This window comes from Oryzias latipes, chromosome 1 (assembly GCF_053564925.1).
Source record: "Oryzias latipes strain Hd-rR chromosome 1, Olatipes_Hd-rR_3.1".
NCBI classification, from domain to species: Eukaryota; Metazoa; Chordata; class Actinopteri; order Beloniformes; family Adrianichthyidae; genus Oryzias; species Oryzias latipes.
This window is the reverse complement of record NC_136237.1, coordinates 25,443,504-25,462,503: the sequence shown is the minus strand read 5'-3', so window position 1 is coordinate 25,462,503 and position 19,000 is coordinate 25,443,504. Positions and strand designations below refer to the sequence as shown.

Below are 19,000 nucleotides of genomic sequence, written 5' to 3'. Positions count from 1 at the left end.
AGCCTATGATGCTAGGGCACTCGACACAGCGTTGGGACAGGGCAGGACCACCCTATCAAAAGGGTAGAGGGGGAGCTGCGGTCTTTTCTCATGGTCATTTCCAACAGTAATGGATTTTAGTGCGGAGAGAGGGGAGTCATTAAGCACATCCGTAAAACAAGAGTTTTCACACAACTACAGTGTTAGGAACACCAGCAACGACTGAACTTTGCAAAACTTCAGGATCTGACTTTGGAATTCCATAAAGACTACAATTATGACAGAAAATGTTAATCTCAAGGTACACAAGACAATTGTAAACAACTAACAATATTGAAACTCATAGTTATTGTAAGTAAAGATTAATACTGGAACTGTGACATAAACCCAAGTGGTGCCTGCCCTATCCACATGTATAAATGATTAAAAAAATATAAACTTAGTCCACCCTTAATTAAAATAACAAAATTGAGAATAAATATCTCAACATTTCTGCACCTAGAAAGTAAATTCTCTAAATGTTTAAAGTGAAAGGTAACAAGCTGGCCAAAAGGACAGGGTTTGTGTTTATTCTCAAAAACTAAGGAAAGATTTTTATGAACGATTTGTTTCAAAACGTTAATCAGAATGTTAAGCTTTTTTTTCTTTTTTTATGTAATCAAGAAGGAACCGAAAAGTCATTTTAAATAGTGCTGCACTCATTTCCTCCTCCTGTTAAATGTACAGTTTTTGGCTGATTTAGTAGCCAAGATCATTTTTCATCAGAAAAGAAACCGTGTTGCAGACGTCTTTACTGACACGTTATCAACCAGATCAGACTTGGCCTACAGCAGGCCAGAAGACGTCAGCCCAGTCCTGGGCATTACCTGACAGCATGGCGGTGATGGAAAGAATTTCGTTGGAGCAGTTAAACTCGCAGCTCGCAATGACCATCTTTGCTAGCTGAGGATCCAGTGGAAACTCCGCCATCATGGAGCCCAGCTCGGTGAGGTCTCCGTCATCGTTGAGAGCGGCCAGATAGTTCAGCAGTTCAAGAGCTCTCATGAGGGTCTCTGGAGCTGCAGGTGGAGGGAGACAGGTGGAGCATTTAGGTAGAGAAATGGAAGTTGGAACGGTCCAAATTCAGCAAAATGACTCACCTGGTGGATCCATGAAATTGGACCGAAGAATCTCGGGGTATGTGTTATCCTGGAGAAAAGAGAATAGAACTGAACATTTATTAATGACATTTTTATTATCAGAATACAGGTTGTTGCTCAGTTTGTAAATAAGGTTGTTGTCAAGGCAAAGTGTTAAAGCGTGTTTGCAAAATATGCTTCCAGAGATGGTTTGACCCTTTAACACTTGAGATGCAACACCTAAATAACACACATTCGTTTTGACATAACACAACTCCTCCACCGTTCACGCCATCCACGTTAATCAGCTGATTGTGACGTGGAGGTTTGCACGGCTAATGTAAGTGGATGCATAATTGGTGCAAAGCCGATGTTCTCCGTGACAAAATCAGTTGATGTGTGTTGATTACAAAAGCTCTTCACTATTGTAAAGTTTTACATATCAGTGCAAAACTGCTTTTCCCCGCTTCTGCTGGACTTGTGTTAATTGCGTAAACGTTTTGGAAGTCAAAAGTATGTAAACACTCTGGTATAAGAGGATTAAAATGATATGTTTTTCCTTAAGGTTTCACATTTGTCCAGTTTGTATCCTTAGATCTGTAAAAACTGCTTTTTATAAACTAACTGAATTGGTTAAATGTACTAAAGTATGAATCAAAATGAACTATAAAGCCAAACAAAATTGAAAAAGGTTTGGATCTAAAAACATTTTTCAATTTACAGGAATTTTCTTTTAACCACTGCAAGGTGATTCATTTCTCTACATTTATTTATTACAAATGGTTTGTCCTTCAGTTTGCTGAGCATCTATGGGTTTGCGAAAGATGCAGTTTTACTTGTTAGAAGGATTTCTTAAATAGTCCAACAGTTTTCATTCATGTGAAGCCAGACCCAGAGACTGCTTCCAATACAAAGTATATTATTTCATGCTTTATTATAGAACTATGAAAGACAGTGGGACAGTTTTTTTTCATTCAAAGAGAAAATGGTTTTGATTTCTGCAGAAAAAGTCACTTGCCTGCATCTCAGTTTTGTAGGCTTTCTCCGTGTAGAGACGGAAGCATTTCCCTGGTCGTGTTCTGCCGGCGCGACCCGCCCTCAGCTGGGCAGAAGCTTTACTGATGGCTGTGACCAGCAAAGACTCCATTCTGATCTGAGGATTGTACACCTGACAGCAACTTCTGGCTCGTACAGGGCAGTCAATGAAAATATTGTCTGACCTTAAACCAGTGTGTGGCCTAAATCAGGTAGAGATGCACTTTGACATCATCAGATATGACATCATTACAGTCTGATTAGACTGAATCAAATTGATGTCCAAATGAGTCACAACAATGTCATTAGACACATCATTGATGTCACATCTAATATTGTGACATCATTACATGTAATCCAGTGTCATATATTTGACAGAATGACATCATCAGATATGACATCATTACAGTCTGATTAGACTGAATCAAATTGATGTCCAAATGAGTCACAACAATGTCATTAGACACATCATTGATGTCACATCTAATATTGTGACATCATTACATGTAATCCAGTGTCATATATTTGACAGAATGACATCATCAGATATGACATCATTACAGTCTGATTAGACTGAATCAAATTGATGTCAAACTGAGTCACAACGATGTCATTAGACACATCATTGATGTCACATTTAATATTGTGACATCATTACATGTAATCCAGTGTCAGAATTTGTCAGAATGACATCATCAGATAATAGTTAAAAGTCTACATATAGACCTCTTGGAAATCAATGAAAACATTTTTTGATAGGTGCACGCGGAATCCCTCACACGAACAAAGAAAAAACATGGAGTCAACAAATGCACATCACTACAAAGACATACATGGCAATGTCCTGTTACATATATGTCGCAAAAATGAAGAAACACATTATACAACAAGACGAGTAGCACCTGGGGCAGAAGAGAAACTCGATGACACCAAGACAAAAAGAGACAGCGGTGTCATGAAAGGGGAAACGGAAAAGACAAAAGAACCCTTTCAGCTAAACGAGTGGACCCACAGGGACCCGTATCAACTGCCTTCCGTTCAGTACGGAAATCCAGCCCGCACTTCCTATAACCATAGAAAGAGCTTGCCACCCAGCAAACCTGATCAGTGCCTTCAAAATGATGTCCAGCACGAGCTCACACATCCTCAAACCAGCTCCACTGGCAAAGACCCAAAAGTCTCTGTAAAAGGAACGAGTCAGGACACGTCACCTCTGGTGTGTGTAGGGAAAAGAATGACTCTGGCGGACCCTGCTACAAAACCACCCAACCGGCTTTCTATCTTGGCATCCATGAAGCCGGCAGGGAACCTTAAAAAATTTGCCAAATAAATGTACAGTTTTTAGTTGTAGGCCAGTTAGTATAGTAACTTTAGACATTAGGATTAGAAAAGTCAAAAAAGGGAGAAAAAATATAGGGTCGGGGTTAGAGCATAAAAAGTAGGAAAGATTAAAATGAATGAAATCATGAAATTGGTTTCTGGACAGATGCCATTATGTAAATAAGTCATTTTTGTATTGATTGTAGGTTTAGTTTTCAATGCAAAATAATGTGTGATCAAAAAGTAGAAAGGGGTAGAATTACAAAAAGAGGACTCTAGTTGCTGAAAGTTTTTCATTCTTTTTTTAAGTTTATTAGTATTATTTGAATAACTTGTCATGTCCAACAGCTGAGAACAAAATAGGAGCTGAATGCTTGAAAAATGTAAAAGCGTCGCAATATAACATCGGACATGGGTCTAGTTTGCAAAATCTGAGTTTGGAGTCACATTCTCAAATCTCTAGGGGAAGTTTGTTCTAGTGCGAGGCCTGCAAATGACCAAAATACAGCAAGAATGACACATTTACATCATTATAGCAGACTTCCTGTGCGACTGACAACTTGGTACCAGGAAACTTTTTTTTGGTTTCCATGTGATGAAGAAGCCCTGTTAATATTAAGCTTGTACGTTCAAGCACAATGTGAATCTGAATGGTAAAGATATAAACATATCAGATTTTTGGTATAAAATCGACATATCCTACCTTAAATCTTAATATTGGACAACTGCCATCAAGTAAAGGAATCTGGATTATCAATTTCTACCTGTCACTTAAAATAATCGGCAAGCAAATTAGATAAAGATCAAATATTTTCATAGAACTGGGCGCAGCGCTGCTGCCATCTGCTGGCCAAATGTGAAATAGCTTTCTTAGACTTGTGTCTCATCTTCCCATAGTAATGGTTTATCTTCTTCAATAACGTTTTATTGAAGGGGCTGCAGGTCAGAATAGATTCGATGACAGGCCAGACTGCAGACATACCTGGTTTACACAATATTAAGTTGTTAGATGATTGTGTGAACTAAGCGTAAGGTAAACAGATAAAAACAAAAGAAGACAACTCCGTGCAGAAGCTATTCTGACACTTACTTTGTTTGAAGGCATGGTAGACATTGAGCATCGTCAAGTGGTCTCCATCAATGTGAGCAAACCTCATCTTGGACTCGTCAGCTGCCTTCTTAGCCTCCGTAGGACGGACAAAGCACTGTGGGACTAAACAAGGTTGGTATGGGCCCCAACAAAGCCGCCCATACGGATGAGTCAAACGTTCACAGAAAAATGGAGCAAAGCCTATGATGCTAGGGCACTCGACACAGCGTTGGGACAGGGCAGGACCACCCTATCAAAAGGGTAGAGGGGGAGCTGCGGTCTTTTCTCATGGTCATTTCCAACAGTAATGGATTTTAGTGCGGAGAGAGGGGAGTCATTAAGCACATCCGTAAAACAAGAGTTTTCACACAACTACAGTGTTAGGAACACCAGCAACGACTGAACTTTGCAAAACTTCAGGATCTGACTTTGGAATTCCATAAAGACTACAATTATGACAGAAAATGTTAATCTCAAGGTACACAAGACAATTGTAAACAACTAACAATATTGAAACTCATAGTTATTGTAAGTAAAGATTAATACTGGAACTGTGACATAAACCCAAGTGGTGCCTGCCCTATCCACATGTATAAATGATTAAAAAAATATAAACTTAGTCCACCCTTAATTAAAATAACAAAATTGAGAATAAATATCTCAACATTTCTGCACCTAGAAAGTAAATTCTCTAAATGTTTAAAGTGAAAGGTAACAAGCTGGCCAAAAGGACAGGGTTTGTGTTTATTCTCAAAAACTAAGGAAAGATTTTTATGAACGATTTGTTTCAAAACGTTAATCAGAATGTTAAGCTTTTTTTTCTTTTTTTATGTAATCAAGAAGGAACCGAAAAGTCATTTTAAATAGTGCTGCACTCATTTCCTCCTCCTGTTAAATGTACAGTTTTTGGCTGATTTAGTAGCCAAGATCATTTTTCATCAGAAAAGAAACCGTGTTGCAGACGTCTTTACTGACACGTTATCAACCAGATCAGACTTGGCCTACAGCAGGCCAGAAGACGTCAGCCCAGTCCTGGGCATTACCTGACAGCATGGCGGTGATGGAAAGAATTTCGTTGGAGCAGTTAAACTCGCAGCTCGCAATGACCATCTTTGCTAGCTGAGGATCCAGTGGAAACTCCGGCCATCATGGAGCCCAGCTCGGTGAGGTCTCCGTCATCGTTGAGAGCGGCCAGATAGTTCAGCAGTTCAAGAGCTCTCATGAGGGTCTCTGGAGCTGCAGGTGGAGGGAGACAGGTGGAGCATTTAGGTAGAGAAATGGAAGTTGGAACGGTCCAAATTCAGCAAAATGACTCACCTGGTGGATCCATGAAATTGGACCGAAGAATCTCGGGGTATGTGTTATCCTGGAGAAAAGAGAATAGAACTGAACATTTATTAATGACATTTTTATTATCAGAATACAGGTTGTTGCTCAGTTTGTAAATAAGGTTGTTGTCAAGGCAAAGTGTTAAAGCGTGTTTGCAAAATATGCTTCCAGAGATGGTTTGACCCTTTAACACTTGAGATGCAACACCTAAATAACACACATTCGTTTTGACATAACACAACTCCTCCACCGTTCACGCCATCCACGTTAATCAGCTGATTGTGACGTGGAGGTTTGCACGGCTAATGTAAGTGGATGCATAATTGGTGCAAAGCCGATGTTCTCCGTGACAAAATCAGTTGATGTGTGTTGATTACAAAAGCTCTTCACTATTGTAAAGTTTTACATATCAGTGCAAAACTGCTTTTCCCCGCTTCTGCTGGACTTGTGTTAATTGCGTAAACGTTTTGGAAGTCAAAAGTATGTAAACACTCTGGTATAAGAGGATTAAAATGATATGTTTTTCCTTAAGGTTTCACATTTGTCCAGTTTGTATCCTTAGATCTGTAAAAACTGCTTTTTATAAACTAACTGAATTGGTTAAATGTACTAAAGTATGAATCAAAATGAACTATAAAGCCAAACAAAATTGAAAAAGGTTTGGATCTAAAAACATTTTTCAATTTACAGGAATTTTCTTTTAACCACTGCAAGGTGATTCATTTCTCTACATTTATTTATTACAAATGGTTTGTCCTTCAGTTTGCTGAGCATCTATGGGTTTGCGAAAGATGCAGTTTTACTTGTTAGAAGGATTTCTTAAATAGTCCAACAGTTTTCATTCATGTGAAGCCAGACCCAGAGACTGCTTCCAATACAAAGTATATTATTTCATGCTTTATTATAGAACTATGAAAGACAGTGGGACAGTTTTTTTTCATTCAAAGAGAAAATGGTTTTGATTTCTGCAGAAAAAGTCACTTGCCTGCATCTCAGTTTTGTAGGCTTTCTCCGTGTAGAGACGGAAGCATTTCCCTGGTCGTGTTCTGCCGGCGCGACCCGCCCTCAGCTGGGCAGAAGCTTTACTGATGGCTGTGACCAGCAAAGACTCCATTCTGATCTGAGGATTGTACACCTGACAGCAACTTCTGGCTCGTACAGGGCAGTCAATGAAAATATTGTCTGACCTTAAACCAGTGTGTGGCCTAAATCAGGTAGAGATGCACTTTGACATCATCAGATATGACATCATTACAGTCTGATTAGACTGAATCAAATTGATGTCCAAATGAGTCACAACAATGTCATTAGACACATCATTGATGTCACATCTAATATTGTGACATCATTACATGTAATCCAGTGTCATATATTTGACAGAATGACATCATCAGATATGACATCATTACAGTCTGATTAGACTGAATCAAATTGATGTCCAAATGAGTCACAACAATGTCATTAGACACATCATTGATGTCACATCTAATATTGTGACATCATTACATGTAATCCAGTGTCATATATTTGACAGAATGACATCATCAGATATGACATCATTACAGTCTGATTAGACTGAATCAAATTGATGTCAAACTGAGTCACAACGATGTCATTAGACACATCATTGATGTCACATTTAATATTGTGACATCATTACATGTAATCCAGTGTCAGAATTTGTCAGAATGACATCATCAGATAATAGTTAAAAGTCTACATATAGACCTCTTGGAAATCAATGAAAACATTTTTTGATAGGTGCACGCGGAATCCCTCACACGAACAAAGAAAAAACATGGAGTCAACAAATGCACATCACTACAAAGACATACATGGCAATGTCCTGTTACATATATGTCGCAAAAATGAAGAAACACATTATACAACAAGACGAGTAGCACCTGGGGCAGAAGAGAAACTCGATGACACCAAGACAAAAAGAGACAGCGGTGTCATGAAAGGGGAAACGGAAAAGACAAAAGAACCCTTTCAGCTAAACGAGTGGACCCACAGGGACCCGTATCAACTGCCTTCCGTTCAGTACGGAAATCCAGCCCGCACTTCCTATAACCATAGAAAGAGCTTGCCACCCAGCAAACCTGATCAGTGCCTTCAAAATGATGTCCAGCACGAGCTCACACATCCTCAAACCAGCTCCACTGGCAAAGACCCAAAAGTCTCTGTAAAAGGAACGAGTCAGGACACGTCACCTCTGGTGTGTGTAGGGAAAAGAATGACTCTGGCGGACCCTGCTACAAAACCACCCAACCGGCTTTCTATCTTGGCATCCATGAAGCCGGCAGGGAACCTTAAAAAATTTGCCAAATAAATGTACAGTTTTTAGTTGTAGGCCAGTTAGTATAGTAACTTTAGACATTAGGATTAGAAAAGTCAAAAAAGGGAGAAAAAATATAGGGTCGGGGTTAGAGCATAAAAAGTAGGAAAGATTAAAATGAATGAAATCATGAAATTGGTTTCTGGACAGATGCCATTATGTAAATAAGTCATTTTTGTATTGATTGTAGGTTTAGTTTTCAATGCAAAATAATGTGTGATCAAAAAGTAGAAAGGGGTAGAATTACAAAAAGAGGACTCTAGTTGCTGAAAGTTTTTCATTCTTTTTTTAAGTTTATTAGTATTATTTGAATAACTTGTCATGTCCAACAGCTGAGAACAAAATAGGAGCTGAATGCTTGAAAAATGTAAAAGCGGCGCAATATAACATCGGACATGGGTCTAGTTTGCAAAATCTGAGTTTGGAGTCACATTCTCAAATCTCTAGGGGAAGTTTGTTCTAGTGCGAGGCCTGCAAATGACCAAAATACAGCAAGAATGACACATTTACATCATTATAGCAGACTTCCTGTGCGACTGACAACTTGGTACCAGGAAACTTTTTTTGGTTTCCATGTGATGAAGAAGCCCTGTTAATATCAAGCTTGTACGTTCAAGCACAATGTGAATCTGAATGGTAAAGATATAAACATATCAGATTTTTGGTATAAAATCGACATATCCTACCTTAAATCTTAATATTGGACAACTGCCATCAAGTAAAGGAATCTGGATTATCAATTTCTACCTGTCACTTAAAATAATCGGCAAGCAAATTAGATAAAGATCAAATATTTTCATAGAACTGGGCGCAGCGCTGCTGCCATCTGCTGGCCAAATGTGAAATAGCTTTCTTAGACTTGTGTCTCATCTTCCCATAGTAATGGTTTATCTTCTTCAATAACGTTTTATTGAAGGGGCTGCAGGTCAGAATAGATTCGATGACAGGCCAGACTGCAGACATACCTGGTTTACACAATATTAAGTTGTTAGATGATTGTGTGAACTAAGCGTAAGGTAAACAGATAAAAACAAAAGAAGACAACTCCGTGCAGAAGCTATTCTGACACTTACTTTGTTTGAAGGCATGGTAGACATTAAGCATCGTCAAGTGGTCTCCATCAATGTGAGCAAACCTCATCTTGGACTCGTCAGCTGCCTTCTTAGCCTCCGTAGGACGGACAAAGCACTGTGGGACTAAACAAGGTTGGTATGGGCCCCAACAAAGCCGCCCATACGGATGAGTCAAACGTTCACAGAAAAATGGAGCAAAGCCTATGATGCTAGGGCACTCGACACAGCGTTGGGACAGGGCAGGACCACCCTATCAAAAGGGTAGAGGGGGAGCTGCGGTCTTTTCTCATGGTCATTTCCAACAGTAATGGATTTTAGTGCGGAGAGAGGGGAGTCATTAAGCACATCCGTAAAACAAGAGTTTTCACACAACTACAGTGTTAGGAACACCAGCAACGACTGAACTTTGCAAAACTTCAGGATCTGACTTTGGAATTCCATAAAGACTACAATTATGACAGAAAATGTTAATCTCAAGGTACACAAGACAATTGTAAACAACTAACAATATTGAAACTCATAGTTATTGTAAGTAAAGATTAATACTGGAACTGTGACATAAACCCAAGTGGTGCCTGCCCTATCCACATGTATAAATGATTAAAAAAATATAAACTTAGTCCACCCTTAATTAAAATAACAAAATTGAGAATAAATATCTCAACATTTCTGCACCTAGAAAGTAAATTCTCTAAATGTTTAAAGTGAAAGGTAACAAGCTGGCCAAAAGGACAGGGTTTGTGTTTATTCTCAAAAACTAAGGAAAGATTTTTATGAACGATTTGTTTCAAAACGTTAATCAGAATGTTAAGCTTTTTTTTCTTTTTTTATGTAATCAAGAAGGAACCGAAAAGTCATTTTAAATAGTGCTGCACTCATTTCCTCCTCCTGTTAAATGTACAGTTTTTGGCTGATTTAGTAGCCAAGATCATTTTTCATCAGAAAAGAAACCGTGTTGCAGACGTCTTTACTGACACGTTATCAACCAGATCAGACTTGGCCTACAGCAGGCCAGAAGACGTCAGCCCAGTCCTGGGCATTACCTGACAGCATGGCGGTGATGGAAAGAATTTCGTTGGAGCAGTTAAACTCGCAGCTCGCAATGACCATCTTTGCTAGCTGAGGATCCAGTGGAAACTCCGCCATCATGGAGCCCAGCTCGGTGAGGTCTCCGTCATCCTTGAGAGCGGCCAGATAGTTCAGCAGTTCAAGAGCTCTCATGAGGGTCTCTGGAGCTGCAGGTGGAGGGAGACAGGTGGAGCATTTAGGTAGAGAAATGGAAGTTGGAACGGTCCAAATTCAGCAAAATGACTCACCTGGTGGATCCATGAAATTGGACCGAAGAATCTCGGGGTATGTGTTATCCTGGAGAAAAGAGAATAGAACTGAACATTTATTAATGACATTTTTATTATCAGAATACAGGTTGTTGCTCAGTTTGTAAATAAGGTTGTTGTCAAGGCAAAGTGTTAAAGCGTGTTTGCAAAATATGCTTCTAGAGATGGTTTGACCCTTTAACACTTGAGATGCAACACCTAAATAACACACATTCGTTTTGACATAACACAACTCCTCCACCGTTCACGCCATCCACGTTAATCAGCTGATTGTGACGTGGAGGTTTGCACGGCTAATGTAAGTGGATGCATAATTGGTGCAAAGCCGATGTTCTCCGTGACAAAATCAGTTGATGTGTGTTGATTACAAAAGCTCTTCACTATTGTAAAGTTTTACATATCAGTGCAAAACTGCTTTTCCCCGCTTCTGCTGGACTTGTGTTAATTGCGTAAACGTTTTGGAAGTCAAAAGTATGTAAACACTCTGGTATAAGAGGATTAAAATGATATGTTTTTCCTTAAGGTTTCACATTTGTCCAGTTTGTATCCTTAGATCTGTAAAAACTGCTTTTTATAAACTAACTGAATTGGTTAAATGTACTAAAGTATGAATCAAAATGAACTATAAAGCCAAACAAAATTGAAAAAGGTTTGGATCTAAAAACATTTTTCAATTTACAGGAATTTTCTTTTAACCACTGCAAGGTGATTCATTTCTCTACATTTATTTATTACAAATGGTTTGTCCTTCAGTTTGCTGAGCATCTATGGGTTTGCGAAAGATGCAGTTTTACTTGTTAGAAGGATTTCTTAAATAGTCCAACAGTTTTCATTCATGTGAAGCCAGACCCAGAGACTGCTTCCAATACAAAGTATATTATTTCATGCTTTATTATAGAACTATGAAAGACAGTGGGACAGTTTTTTTTCATTCAAAGAGAAAATGGTTTTGATTTCTGCAGAAAAAGTCACTTGCCTGCATCTCAGTTTTGTAGGCTTTCTCCGTGTAGAGACGGAAGCATTTCCCTGGTCGTGTTCTGCCGGCGCGACCCGCCCTCTGCTGGGCAGAAGCTTTACTGATGGCTGTGACCAGCAAAGACTCCATTCTGATCTGAGGATTGTACACCTGACAGCAACTTCTGGCTCGTACAGGGCAGTCAATGAAAATATTGTCTGACCTTAAACCAGTGTGTGGCCTAAATCAGGTAGAGATGCACTTTGACATCATCAGATATGACATCATTACAGTCTGATTAGACTGAATCAAATTGATGTCCAAATGAGTCACAACAATGTCATTAGACACATCATTGATGTCACATCTAATATTGTGACATCATTACATGTAATCCAGTGTCATATATTTGACAGAATGACATCATCAGATATGACATCATTACAGTCTGATTAGACTGAATCAAATTGATGTCAAACTGAGTCACAACGATGTCATTAGACACATCATTGATGTCACATTTAATATTGTGACATCATTACATGTAATCCAGTGTCAGAATGACATCATCAGATAATAGTTAAAAGTCTACATATAGACCTCTTGGAAATCAATGAAAACATTTTTTGATAGGTGCACGCGGAATCCCTCACACGAACAAAGAAAAAACATGGAGTCAACAAATGCACATCACTACAAAGACATACATGGCAATGTCCTGTTACATATATGTCGCAAAAATGAAGAAACACATTATACAACAAGACGAGTAGCACCTGGGGCAGAAGAGAAACTCGATGACACCAAGACAAAAAGAGACAGCGGTGTCATGAAAGGGGAAACGGAAAAGACAAAAGAACCCTTTCAGCTAAACGAGTGGACCCATAGGGACCCGTATCAACTGCCTTCCGTTCAGTACGGAAATCCAGCCCGCACTTCCTATAACCATAGAAAGAGCTTGCCACCCAGCAAACCTGATCAGTGCCTTCAAAATGATGTCCAGCACGAGCTCACACATCCTCAAACCAGCTCCACTGGCAAAGACCCAAAAGTCTCTGTAAAAGGAACGAGTCAGGACACGTCACCTCTGGTGTGTGTAGGGAAAAGAATGACTCTGGCGGACCCTGCTACAAAACCACCCAACCGGCTTTCTATCTTGGCATCCATGAAGCCGGCAGGGAACCTTAAAAAATTTGCCAAATAAATGTACAGTTTTTAGTTGTAGGCCAGTTAGTATAGTAACTTTAGACATTAGGATTAGAAAAGTCAAAAAAGGGAGAAAAAATATAGGGTCGGGGTTAGAGCATAAAAAGTAGGAAAGATTAAAATGAATGAAATCATGAAATTGGTTTCTGGACAGATGCCATTATGTAAATAAGTCATTTTTGTATTGATTGTAGGTTTAGTTTTCAATGCAAAATAATGTGTGATCAAAAAGTAGAAAGGGGTAGAATTACAAAAAGAGGACTCTAGTTGCTGAAAGTTTTTCATTCTTTTTTTAAGTTTATTAGTATTATTTGAATAACTTGTCATGTCCAACAGCCGAGAACAAAATAGGAGCTGAATGCTTGAAAAATGTAAAAGCGGCGCAATATAACATCGGACATGGGTCTAGTTTGCAAAATCTGAGTTTGGAGTCACATTCTCAAATCTCTAGGGGAAGTTTGTTCTAGTGCGAGGCCTGCAAATGACCAAAATACAGCAAGAATGACACATTTACATCATTATAGCAGACTTCCTGTGCGACTGACAACTTGGTACCAGGAAACTTTTTTTGGTTTCCATGTGAAGAAGCCCTGTTAATATCAAGCTTGTACGTTCAAGCACAATGTGAATCTGAATGGTAAAGATATAAACATATCAGATTTTTGGTATAAAATCGACATATCCTACCTTAAATCTTAATATTGGACAACTGCCATCAAGTAAAGGAATCTGGATTATCAATTTCTACCTGTCACTTAAAATAATCGGCAAGCAAATTAGATAAAGATCAAATATTTTCATAGAACTGGGCGCAGCGCTGCTGCCATCTGCTGGCCAAATGTGAAATAGCTTTCTTAGACTTGTGTCTCATCTTCCCATAGTAATGGTTTATCTTCTTCAATAACGTTTTATTGAAGGGGCTGCAGGTCAGAATAGATTCGATGACAGGCCAGACTGCAGACATACCTGGTTTACACAATATTAAGTTGTTAGATGATTGTGTGAACTAAGCGTAAGGTAAACAGATAAAAACAAAAGAAGACAACTCCGTGCAGAAGCTATTCTGACACTTACTTTGTTTGAAGGCATGGTAGACATTAAGCATCGTCAAGTGGTCTCCATCAATGTGAGCAAACCTCATCTTGGACTCGTCAGCTGCCTTCTTAGCCTCCGTAGGACGGACAAAGCACTGTGGGACTAAACAAGGTTGGTATGGGCCCCAACAAAGCCGCCCATACGGATGAGTCAAACGTTCACAGAAAAATGGAGCAAAGCCTATGATGCTAGGGCACTCGACACAGCGTTGGGACAGGGCAGGACCACCCTATCAAAAGGGTAGAGGGGGAGCTGCGGTCTTTTCTCATGGTCATTTCCAACAGTAATGGATTTTAGTGCGGAGAGAGGGGAGTCATTAAGCACATCCGTAAAACAAGAGTTTTCACACAACTACAGTGTTAGGAACACCAGCAACGACTGAACTTTGCAAAACTTCAGGATCTGACTTTGGAATTCCATAAAGACTACAATTATGACAGAAAATGTTAATCTCAAGGTACACAAGACAATTGTAAACAACTAACAATATTGAAACTCATAGTTATTGTAAGTAAAGATTAATACTGGAACTGTGACATAAACCCAAGTGGTGCCTGCCCTATCCACATGTATAAATGATTAAAAAAATATAAACTTAGTCCACCCTTAATTAAAATAACAAAATTGAGAATAAATATCTCAACATTTCTGCACCTAGAAAGTAAATTCTCTAAATGTTTAAAGTGAAAGGTAACAAGCTGGCCAAAAGGACAGGGTTTGTGTTTATTCTCAAAAACTAAGGAAAGATTTTTATGAACGATTTGTTTCAAAACGTTAATCAGAATGTTAAGCTTTTTTTTCTTTTTTTATGTAATCAAGAAGGAACCGAAAAGTCATTTTAAATAGTGCTGCACTCATTTCCTCCTCCTGTTAAATGTACAGTTTTTGGCTGATTTAGTAGCCAAGATCATTTTTCATCAGAAAAGAAACCGTGTTGCAGACGTCTTTACTGACACGTTATCAACCAGATCAGACTTGGCCTACAGCAGGCCAGAAGACGTCAGCCCAGTCCTGGGCATTACCTGACAGCATGGCGGTGATGGAAAGAATTTCGTTGGAGCAGTTAAACTCGCAGCTCGCAATGACCATCTTTGCTAGCTGAGGATCCAGTGGAAACTCCGCCATCATGGAGCCCAGCTCGGTGAGGTCTCCGTCATCGTTGAGAGCGGCCAGATAGTTCAGCAGTTCAAGAGCTCTCATGAGGGTCTCTGGAGCTGCAGGTGGAGGGAGACAGGTGGAGCATTTAGGTAGAGAAATGGAAGTTGGAACGGTCCAAATTCAGCAAAATGACTCACCTGGTGGATCCATGAAATTGGACCGAAGAATCTCGGGGTATGTGTTATCCTGGAGAAAAGAGAATAGAACTGAACATTTATTAATGACATTTTTATTATCAGAATACAGGTTGTTGCTCAGTTTGTAAATAAGGTTGTTGTCAAGGCAAAGTGTTAAAGCGTGTTTGCAAAATATGCTTCCAGAGATGGTTTGACCCTTTAACACTTGAGATGCAACACCTAAATAACACACATTCGTTTTGACATAACACAACTCCTCCACCGTTCACGCCATCCACGTTAATCAGCTGATTGTGACGTGGAGGTTTGCACGGCTAATGTAAGTGGATGCATAATTGGTGCAAAGCCGATGTTCTCCGTGACAAAATCAGTTGATGTGTGTTGATTACAAAAGCTCTTCACTATTGTAAAGTTTTACATATCAGTGCAAAACTGCTTTTCCCCGCTTCTGCTGGACTTGTGTTAATTGCGTAAACGTTTTGGAAGTCAAAAGTATGTAAACACTCTGGTATAAGAGGATTAAAATGATATGTTTTTCCTTAAGGTTTCACATTTGTCCAGTTTGTATCCTTAGATCTGTAAAAACTGCTTTTTATAAACTAACTGAATTGGTTAAATGTACTAAAGTATGAATCAAAATGAACTATAAAGCCAAACAAAATTGAAAAAGGTTTGGATCTAAAAACATTTTTCAATTTACAGGAATTTTCTTTTAACCACTGCAAGGTGATTCATTTCTCTACATTTATTTATTACAAATGGTTTGTCCTTCAGTTTGCTGAGCATCTATGGGTTTGCGAAAGATGCAGTTTTACTTGTTAGAAGGATTTCTTAAATAGTCCAACAGTTTTCATTCATGTGAAGCCAGACCCAGAGACTGCTTCCAATACAAAGTATATTATTTCATGCTTTATTATAGAACTATGAAAGACAGTGGGACAGTTTTTTTTCATTCAAAGAGAAAATGGTTTTGATTTCTGCAGAAAAAGTCACTTGCCTGCATCTCAGTTTTGTAGGCTTTCTCCGTGTAGAGACGGAAGCATTTCCCTGGTCGTGTTCTGCCGGCGCGACCCGCCCTCAGCTGGGCAGAAGCTTTACTGATGGCTGTGACCAGCAAAGACTCCATTCTGATCTGAGGATTGTACACCTGACAGCAACTTCTGGCTCGTACAGGGCAGTCAATGAAAATATTGTCTGACCTTAAACCAGTGTGTGGCCTAAATCAGGTAGAGATGCACTTTGACATCATCAGATATGACATCATTACAGTCTGATTAGACTGAATCAAATTGATGTCCAAATGAGTCACAACAATGTCATTAGACACATCATTGATGTCACATCTAATATTGTGACATCATTACATGTAATCCAGTGTCATATATTTGACAGAATGACATCATCAGATATGACATCATTACAGTCTGATTAGACTGAATCAAATTGATGTCCAAATGAGTCACAACAATGTCATTAGACACATCATTGATGTCACATCTAATATTGTGACATCATTACATGTAATCCAGTGTCATATATTTGACAGAATGACATCATCAGATATGACATCATTACAGTCTGATTAGACTGAATCAAATTGATGTCAAACTGAGTCACAACGATGTCATTAGACACATCATTGATGTCACATTTAATATTGTGACATCATTACATGTAATCCAGTGTCAGAATTTGTCAGAATGACATCATCAGATAATAGTTAAAAGTCTACATATAGACCTCTTGGAAATCAATGAAAACATTTTTTGATAGGTGCACGCGGAATCCCTCACACGAACAAAGAAAAAACATGGAGTCAACAAATGCACATCACTACAAAGACATACATGGCAATGTCCTGTTACATATATGTCGCAAAAATGAAGAAACACATTATACAACAAGACGAGTAGCACCTGGGGCAGAAGAGAAACTCGATGACACCAAGACAAAAAGAGACAGCGGTGTCATGAAAGGGGAAACGGAAAAGACAAAAGAACCCTTTCAGCTAAACGAGTGGACCCATAGGGACCCGTATCAACTGCCTTCCGTTCAGTACGGAAATCCAGCCCGCACTTCCTATAACCATAGAAAGAGCTTGCCACCCAGCAAACCTGATCAGTGCCTTCAAAATGATGTCCAGCACGAGCTCACACATCCTCAAACCAGCTCCACTGGCAAAGACCCAAAAGTCTCTGTAAAAGGAACGAGTCAGGACACGTCACCTCTGGTGTGTGTAGGGAAAAGAATGACTCTGGCGGACCCTGCTACAAAACCACCCAACCGGCTTTCTATCTTGGCATCCATGAAGCCGGCAGGGAACCTTAAAAAATTTGCCAAATAAATGTACAGTTTTTAGTTGTAGGCCAGTTAGTATAGTAACTTTAGACATTAGGATTAGAAAAGTCAAAAAAGGGAGAAAAAATATAGGGTCGGGGTTAGAGCATAAAAAGTAGGAAAGATTAAAATGAATGAAATCATGAAATTGGTTTCTGGACAGATGCCATTATGTAAATAAGTCATTTTTGTATTGATTGTAGGTTTAGTTTTCAATGCAAAATAATGTGTGATCAAAAAGTAGAAAGGGGTAGAATTACAAAAAGAGGACTCTAGTTGCTGAAAGTTTTTCATTCTTTTTTTAAGTTTATTAGTATTATTTGAATAACTTGTCATGTCCAACAGCCGAGAACAAAATAGGAGCTGAATGCTTGAAAAATGTAAAAGCGGCGCAATATAACATCGGACATGGGTCTAGTTTGCAAAATCTGAGTTTGGAGTCACATTCTCAAATCTCTAGGGGAAGTTTGTTCTAGTGCGAGGCCTGCAAATGACCAAAATGCAGCAAGAATGACACATTTACATCATTATAGCAGACTTCCTGTGCGACTGACAACTTGGTACCAGGAAACTTTTTTTGGTTTCCATGTGATGAAGAAGCCCTGTTAATATCAAGCTTGTACGTTCAAGCACTATGTGCTTGGGCCCTAATAACAAACATTACAAATACAATAGGATCCTGAATTTACAATATATTTCCATAGTATTTTTGGCAGAAAAAAACGTGAGTTTACTTAAGGTTAAAATAATTACATATTTTTATGATCATGATAAATGCATTTGTACAACGAAATAACGCTGGAACACAGAAGAAGAGGCCAGACAGAGAGTGAGAGAGAGATCTTCATGCACACTCGCTTAATTAAGCAGAGAAATACTGCAGCCCACTAGGCTTTAAATAGAATAATGCAAATCAAATAAATGGGAATAGATACATATGAAATTGTTATTTTCTATAGTTTTTTTTAAACAAAATTTAAAATAAAAGCTTAAGTTTTCTCTCTCTTCAATTTGGTCTGAAAATGGAAAAGTTAACAAAATGATCTAAGAGCAAGAACACAGAAATACAATAAATCTACATAAATAAACTAGATAAATTAATAAAGAATAACATTCTTTATTTTAATGATTTTCATTGGATCACACAAAAAACCTGCTTTAAGAAGCATTGAAACAAAATAAATAGGAACATTTTCAGGAACACGCTTTTAGAATAAATAAATAAATCACACTATAAGCCCCTTCACTCTAAAAAATGCATCACCTCAACAAAATAAATTAACACAACGCTTTCCATTAGTCATTTAATGTTGGGTCAACTTCTAATGAAATTTAGTTCAACTAGCAAGTTAAGTTGAGTTGCGAGAACTAGATTTCCTTTTACAGTCTAGAGTATCTTTTACTACCACCAACATACAATAAAAAGCATAAATATAGCTTTTGAAGTTGACCACTCATTTAAATACATTGTTTCAACTAGTTTTTTTTAATTT

The 19,000-nt window shown here is 38.6% G+C and overlaps 1 protein-coding gene and 1 pseudogene across 1 annotated transcript; both read right to left on the bottom strand.

Moving 5' to 3' along the window:
* Positions 1–4,081: 4,081 nt before the first annotated feature.
* On the bottom strand, positions 4,082–6,985 carry LOC144992788 (ATP-dependent RNA helicase DHX15-like; annotated as a pseudogene).
* An 882-nt stretch (positions 6,986–7,867) lies between these two features.
* LOC144992772 (ATP-dependent RNA helicase DHX15-like) lies at positions 7,868–11,807 on the bottom strand. The gene is made up of 5 exons (XM_078949448.1): positions 11,596–11,807; positions 10,599–10,647; positions 10,326–10,517; positions 9,283–9,405; positions 7,868–7,938 (listed from the first exon to the last, which is right to left on the bottom strand). The coding sequence occupies exons 1-5, from the start codon at positions 11,722–11,724 to the stop codon at positions 7,868–7,870; spliced, it is 564 nt and encodes a 187-aa protein (XP_078805574.1). The 5' UTR covers positions 11,725–11,807.
* Positions 11,808–19,000: the final 7,193 nt, after the last annotated feature.

Bases quoted from the DNA above. Each gene is read 5' to 3' on its own strand.
- LOC144992772 (XM_078949448.1), bottom strand. From the start codon at position 11,724: ATGGAGTCTTTGCTGGTCACAGCCATCAGTAAAGCTTCTGCCCAGCAG. The intron at 10,648-11,595 runs GCAAGTGACTTT...TCTTTTCTCCAG, and splicing joins CCTACAAAACTGAGATGCAG to GATAACACATACCCCGAGAT. The intron at 9,406-10,325 runs GTAATGCCCAGG...AACCTTGTTTAG, and splicing joins CATCACCGCCATGCTGTCAG to TCCCACAGTGCTTTGTCCGT.